The sequence below is a fragment of the Daucus carota genome, chromosome 1 (genome assembly GCF_001625215.2).
Source record: "Daucus carota subsp. sativus chromosome 1, DH1 v3.0, whole genome shotgun sequence".
NCBI lineage: Eukaryota > Viridiplantae > Streptophyta > Magnoliopsida > Apiales > Apiaceae > Daucus > Daucus carota.
In genome coordinates, this window is record NC_030381.2 from 26544256 (window position 1) to 26550935 (window position 6680).

The 6680-nt window shown below is 31.9% G+C and overlaps 1 protein-coding gene across 2 annotated transcripts; it reads right to left on the minus strand.

Moving 5' to 3' along the window:
- Positions 1-866: 866 nt before the first annotated feature.
- On the minus strand, positions 867-6220 carry LOC108205444 (probable protein phosphatase 2C 10). 2 transcript variants are annotated; one of them, XM_017375407.2, is made up of 6 exons: positions 5959-6220; positions 5782-5861; positions 4205-4444; positions 2225-2501; positions 1456-1610; positions 867-1333 (listed from the first exon to the last, which is right to left on the minus strand). In XM_017375407.2, the coding sequence occupies exons 2-6, from the start codon at positions 5809-5811 to the stop codon at positions 1193-1195; spliced, it is 843 nt and encodes a 280-aa protein (XP_017230896.1). In that variant the 5' UTR covers positions 5812-5861; positions 5959-6220; the 3' UTR covers positions 867-1192. The 2 variants fall into 2 exon arrangements, with proteins under 2 accessions (XP_017230896.1, XP_063950311.1); XM_064094241.1 differs by lacking the exon at positions 5959-6220 and having other exon boundaries at positions 5782-5884.
- Between the last annotated feature and the right edge of the window lie 460 nt (positions 6221-6680).

Below are 6680 nucleotides of genomic sequence, written 5' to 3' on the forward strand. Positions count from 1 at the left end.
AGTCATACAATTTTATATTTGCATTCTCATTGGTTTTGCTGCTGACTCTTTCCTAGAAAGCCGGTTTGCGTAGGTTTAAAATAATAATTTATGACTTATTTTGACTTAATATGACAAGTTAGTAAATTAAATTGATAGTTTGATAATTTTATATTACACATGACTTATGAATTATTACAAATATAATAATAAAAGTAAATTTGAGAGGTTATTTATATGAGTGATTAAATTAACTTTTATTAAAAAATCACAAAATATAATATAAATTATTCAAAAGATACATCTTACCAACTTCTCAAGTTTCTGACTTATCCAAGTAAGCTGAAGGTGGAACAGGAGTTTTATGTATTATCTTATGTTCAAGGTAGTTTTTGGGTTTAGGTAGTAGGTTTCTGGTCTCAGTTTTCTTGCATGGTGTTAGTTTTTTCTAGCACGCGAACACATTAGTTTTATGGTGCTGGGTCACCTCTTTTGGTTCTTGTAAGAACTCCTGTTTCTTATGCAATGAAATTTCTAGCTTTCAACAAAAAAAAAAAGAGAGTAAGCTGAATGTTAATTCACAAAGTTCATAAACTTTTATTTTTAATTCCTTCTCTTTTAGGAAACAGACAAGCCAAGCACAAATAATTACCAGGGTAAATGTTTTACAGGCCTCTCGGGTGTGGCAATCACATATGCAATCAATTTACTTGTTCAGCAAACCTATTATGTGCAGTATTATCAATGCTGAAATCAAAATGATTTCAGATGAAAGAATTCTACACTACTCCAAGCTTCGTAGAAATTTGCTAAATGTATGAGTACCCCAATTGGGCTAGAATGACTTATCATACCCCAATTTGTGGGGTTGAGACTATTGTTAATAATTCTAGCCAAAAATATAATGCCATATTATTATACTCAAACCTGGTTATCAACAACCCAACTTCAAATTCACGGAGCATTACAAAGATTTGGAAATATGATTCTATTGATCAAGCATAGAAACAAACACTAATAACAAAGGACGATATATAACATAGTGAGAGGAAGGAAAAGGAATCATAAGAACTGTTCCCATTATCATTTCGATAAGCACGCCAGATTTTTGTGTGAATTTTAAACTTGTATTGTCTAAATATTGCCTCCTGCGCAACGGAAACCCACTCAAATGTACATGTAATGCTTCTTCTGGAAAAAATAGTAATCGGAGTCACCCCTTAAACTGCACGACAATGCAAGATATATCGTCTTTACTATCTCGGCGCAATGCTTCAACTGATAGCTGTTTTGCTGCTTTCTGCGGGTTCTTGATCTTTAAAGCAATGTCAACCGCTTCTTGATTAGACATGACCTGGATAAACCAAAAACATTAAGTTAACTTGGTTAAATCCGCATCAGATAATTGTCTCAAATAACTAGAGAGGATAATTAGGTTTATATTCTTGTCAGCTGTCTCCAATAAGCAAGAGGTACCTTCCACAGACCATCACTCGCAAGGATAAGGAGATCTGCATCCTCGTCAACGATAGCATCTTTAACATCTGGATCAGACCTTAGGTGATTTTTCAAGTTCTTGTCTCCAAAAGCACGAGAAACAGCCAACTGGCCATTTACTCTTGCGACATCCCCTGCATAAGATAGCAATGGCTGTGTTACTATAAAAGAATTTAAGTAGCTATAGATACCTGCTAGGCGCTAACAGTTATCAATATCTGTAAGGTTTGTAGTATGTAAATATACACCAATTCAAAGAATTTCTTCAAATGTTAGTAACCCGGACTTCTACAATTATAAACATTCATTTAGATTAATTCGCTTATCTTAAAATTTTGGAAAGTCTCACCTCTCGCATTGCTCAATTTAGATTGCATATGAGTGGGTATTCCGTGTACTAATTACATATACTGACATCTACTATGTATCAAAGAGTCATGCCTTAAGACTCCGACTCAATTATTCTTTTATTTGTCAGAATCCGGTATGAAAGGCTATTTTGATTCCTAAGGGCTGGAGATAAATTTGGTTGGACCACCTTTCTAAAGTTAAAGTATTATTCAAAACTTCTCAAGACTAGTATTTTCCTAATGGATTCAGTAGAACACTAGATAACAAATATAGATACTGGAGTCTGGATTGACTAATCATGCAATATGACCAGGGATGAAGTGGTGCAAAAATTATATGATATTCAAGTTTCCGGTCAAAAACAGGACAAAATGTCGGAAAGGATTTGTCAAAGCACCTGGCATGTTTGAGACAAAGCCACCTTTGTTTTCAATGCTTCCTCGCTCAGTGTTAGGTTCATGATCTATACTCATCTGTATTGCTTGCCCTCTTCTTGAAAGAACTGCGCGTGAATCCCCAACATTGGCAACCCACAAACTTTGACCATCTATAAGAATTGCGGTAACCGCAGTTGACCCACCTTTTCCTAGCTCCGGATTGTGGGTAAGAATAGCCTGGTCTGTTCTTTCATAGGCTCTAGAAATCGATCTGTTTGGATCAGTCCAGAACTCTTTCTGCAATAATAATAATAATATATATCTCAGAAGATTATTTTTTAATTATATAACATCAAGATGTATTCTCTCTCTAGAAGCTGATTGTAAGCACGCAACTAAAAGAACATGATTGCTAATCAACCCATAGTTAAACCTATATATTCTCATCAATTCATAACTACAGATATAAGTTTGGCAGAATATACATATATAGGGCATTGCTTAAAAAAAACACCCTTAAAAGAAGAACAAAGAAGAACACTTTAGAATCGAATATATAATCACATCTAAAACTTGAATTAAATTCTAATATTAAGCTAATTAACCTTTTTTATAAATAATAACAGTATCTAACATGGTTAACAATAATTATGGATAAAAAACAACATGATTTTATGTAATGTAATATTAATCGTGCAATATATATATATATATATATATATATATATATATATATATATATATATATATATATATATATGATTCTGTTCTGGATTCTATAATATTTCATATTAATAATTTGGATGAGCTTGGATGTTAGATTTCATATGTTAAATTTAATTGATGTTTAACTATGTAATTATAATCTTAAAAAATCATTTTTTATGAAAAATAAAGTGTTGTGATTGTGTTCAGTGTTGTTCTTTTTATAAAATGTTTTGTGTGGAGTGCAACCCGTATATATATAAACATCTTATATAGAGTCTCATGGGGAACCATTTGGTTTTATTTTAAAATCTCATTAATAATTTAGAAGTAGTCATAGTTATACATACATAAATTCTGATTCTGATGTAGAATACTAATTATAACAAAATTTATTACTTCCATGATTAATATAATTCTCAAATTTCAAGAATATAAATCAGTATAACAGTGATAAACATATGTACATGCATGACAAATTCACGTGATTTAATTTTATACATGTAAATATATAACAACTTTACGTGATACCGTTGCAGAACTTATACTAATATAAAAAAGGTGATTTTATAATGTAATATATTTGTAAGAAAATATGAATACTATTATAGTACGTTAAGTATTATACTTAAAATAATTTAATAATTATACCGATACTAATTTGGAACGTTGAAAGTATAACATTAATTAATAGAACAAGTCATTTAATTATAGAAGGTAATATATGATTTTACTACATATAATTACTGAACTTAATGCATCCATTAATTACCTACAATCAAGTATGAAAAGATAGTATACAACCAATTTTAAATGCATTATTTGATCTTGACCATTAGTTTTAATCTAATAACTTCATATGAGTCCTAAGTTTAAAACTGGTTCTAATTTCAACCTCACCCATATAGGGTCGCGCTCAAGAGAGAACCAATGCTTAAAATAGAACCATAGAACCACTGAAGTTCTACTGCAGAACCCTATATTTTACATAGATTTTCCGGATCCAAATCTAAATACATGTTTTTTTAGCATCGTTGTGTGTCTTCAAAAGTAATTTCAAAATATAATACATAAAGAAGACATTTTTTTCATGTGCAGTTCTACTGCAGAACCCCAACTTCTATGTGGAACATGACCCATATACATAACATGATAATTCATGTTTAGTTCTACAGCATGACCATAAAAACTTCTCTCAATAATAATAAGATAATAGCAGCTTATCCATGGAGAAAAAGAAAAGGGTAGTGCAATAATCAACAAAGTAAGAATATCTATTTCAATTTACAACTAACCTCCTTTAGAATATTATTAAATAGGTGCTTTTGCAGATAAGCAGGTACACCATCTCCAAGATGTCCATCATAAATAGCAAAAAGTCCAAGCACGTGTCCCTGGTGACGAACAAATTTAGCTACATGGTAATCCTCCATGGGATGGCTTGCTTTCCCCTTAACCAGGTGGAATCCGAACTTTATAGTTCCCCTGCCACCTCTTTTCTTGCCAGTTCCATGTGTGGAATGGCCTTCTGAAGCCTAAAGTGGAAGGAAGACATTTTATAATTAAGCTTAAGTAATGAGTTTCCCCAGATTACCTTTGCTATGACGTATGTTATATTTTTGGCATACAAGCAAAGCAGGGTAACATATTAGCCTGAAATTAAATCTTTGCAGTATATTCTAATTCTTGCTCTATGGCCACGCTCTTTGTTAAATTATATACTGGTAAGAGCACTCATGCAAAAGGGTGAAAAATATGAGCAGAGTATGCAATCAAGAGTCCTTGCAACTTTTTAAGCACTGAACAAATGATAAAGAGGTCAATTTTTTATACTAAAGCTTAAGATAGCGCTTACATAGATTTCAGTGATTCAGGGTGCATATGGAAATGCAAGTTGCGCAACATTCAAGGTATAACGTGAAGGAATTAGTAATTTGCAAACCAAACTTCTAACTTGTATCATTTACCGAGGTATATAAAATCTGTTAGGTCATTTATAATTTGATGAAGCAATCATCACTGAACCAAGAAGGTTTATTCTTGTCAATCTTAACAACACTATTCCTGAACCCCGCCAGTAACAACTTATACTTTAAAAAAATAATTAAAATTTCATAGTTTAGTCACTGAATGAAGACAAAAACGTCAAACTCTCCTCTACCTTAAATGTAATTAACAGCTGCTAGTTTTACGACCATCCTATTATTATAACCAATATTTTTTAAAAAGGTACACCACATCTGCAGGTCATTAATAACTTGCCTCGACCCCTGCCAACAATCACAGATTCTTATCAGCAGTCTAATATCTACACATATGACATATACAACAATTATTATCACACAATTCAAATTTCTTGAACTAATAGCTCACAACTGTATGCCCAGTTCGATTTCTAAATATCAGATAGGGCGTAACGTACTTGTAAATTAAGTTCATGAAAATTATAGGCTTTGTTTGGAAGTTAAAAGTTTAAGAAAAAAACCAGAGGTTTGGGCCAAATTAGAGGTTTGGCTAGACGAGTCATCTAATATTGGTGTTTGGTAGTTAGAGGATTAATTTTCGAAAAGCTACTTGGAGCATCTTTTTCAATTATAGGATTTTCACGTGTCTACTTAAAACACGGGAAAACTAATTCAAAAATTTCATTGACAAAGTCAACACTGATAATTCAATCAGCCAGTTGGAAACAGCTAATTCAATTTGCTACTCCTAACAAATAACAGCTAGTAATTGCCAAACAAGACCATAGTCTGCATCAGCACTGACATCATACTGCATTTAACAATAAAATACTACAATTTAAAACATATGACACAACACAAACATAGATTCATTGATATCAACCAAGACAGCTTGTTAAAAATCTCACCTGAGAACTAAAGCAACATAATTTATCCATAATCAGAGCTCCACTACATCTACTGAGACCAAAATCTTGAATCTTTAAACCTGTTTATCATCAAGAAAATTCAAAACAATCTAAACACACATCAAAATCAAGTTACAAAACAAACCCATCATCCAAGATTTAGTTTTGATCGCTTACCGATCTACAACTCCAAGAAAACACAAAAAATTGAAGATTTAGTATGAACAAAATATGCAGGCAGCTGGCTGTATGGTCTGTAATTATAAGTAATATATATACAAGCAGTATTATATATACACACACAACGGAAATAATTGCAGAGGATGGTCTTGACTTGCAGGAGGCAAAGAAATGGCTGCCAAAAGGCTGAGGTCGAGGCTTTGGCCTTCCCTTGTTGACTTTCTTGTCTTTATTGCCTCTTTAGTAGTACTAGTCCTTTTCTTTCTTGTACGTGAACGCGCGAGTTGGGGTTATTTTTTTCATAAAATTGACTCGACTTGACTTTTATAACGTTTTTTTGCAGGTTTAAAAAAAATGACTTCACAATTAAAGTTAAAAAATGGATTAAAAATGATAAGGGAATAAATTAATAAATTATTTGGAAAAGAGATAGAAACTCTAATAAAAAAGTTAGCATGCTCAATTTTTTAAAACTGCTTCTACTTATTTATACAAACGGGTTAAGGAAAAATAAGAAACAACTTCAGTTTCTCTTAAACAAACGGGCGATATAATTATAAAAAAGTTGAAATATTATTTTAGGTCCTATAAACTCACTATATAATATGATATAGTGATCACAATCTGTAACACAGTAAGACAATATGAGAGATTGAAAGCAGTAAACTGTTATATTCACAAAGCTTTGATGGTTACAAAAACTCTCTCAGTGATTTATA

Excerpts from the sequence above, each read along its gene's own strand:
- LOC108205444 (XM_017375407.2), bottom strand. The coding sequence starts at position 5,811 with ATGGATAAATTATGTTGCTTTAGTTCTCAG. Across the intron at positions 2,502-4,204 it reads TTAATAATATTCTAAAGGAG|AAAGAGTTCTGGACTGATCC; the intron begins GTTAGTTGTAAA and ends TTATTATTGCAG. Across the intron at positions 1,611-2,224 it reads CTTTGTCTCAAACATGCCAG|GGGATGTCGCAAGAGTAAAT; the intron begins GTGCTTTGACAA and ends TATCTTATGCAG.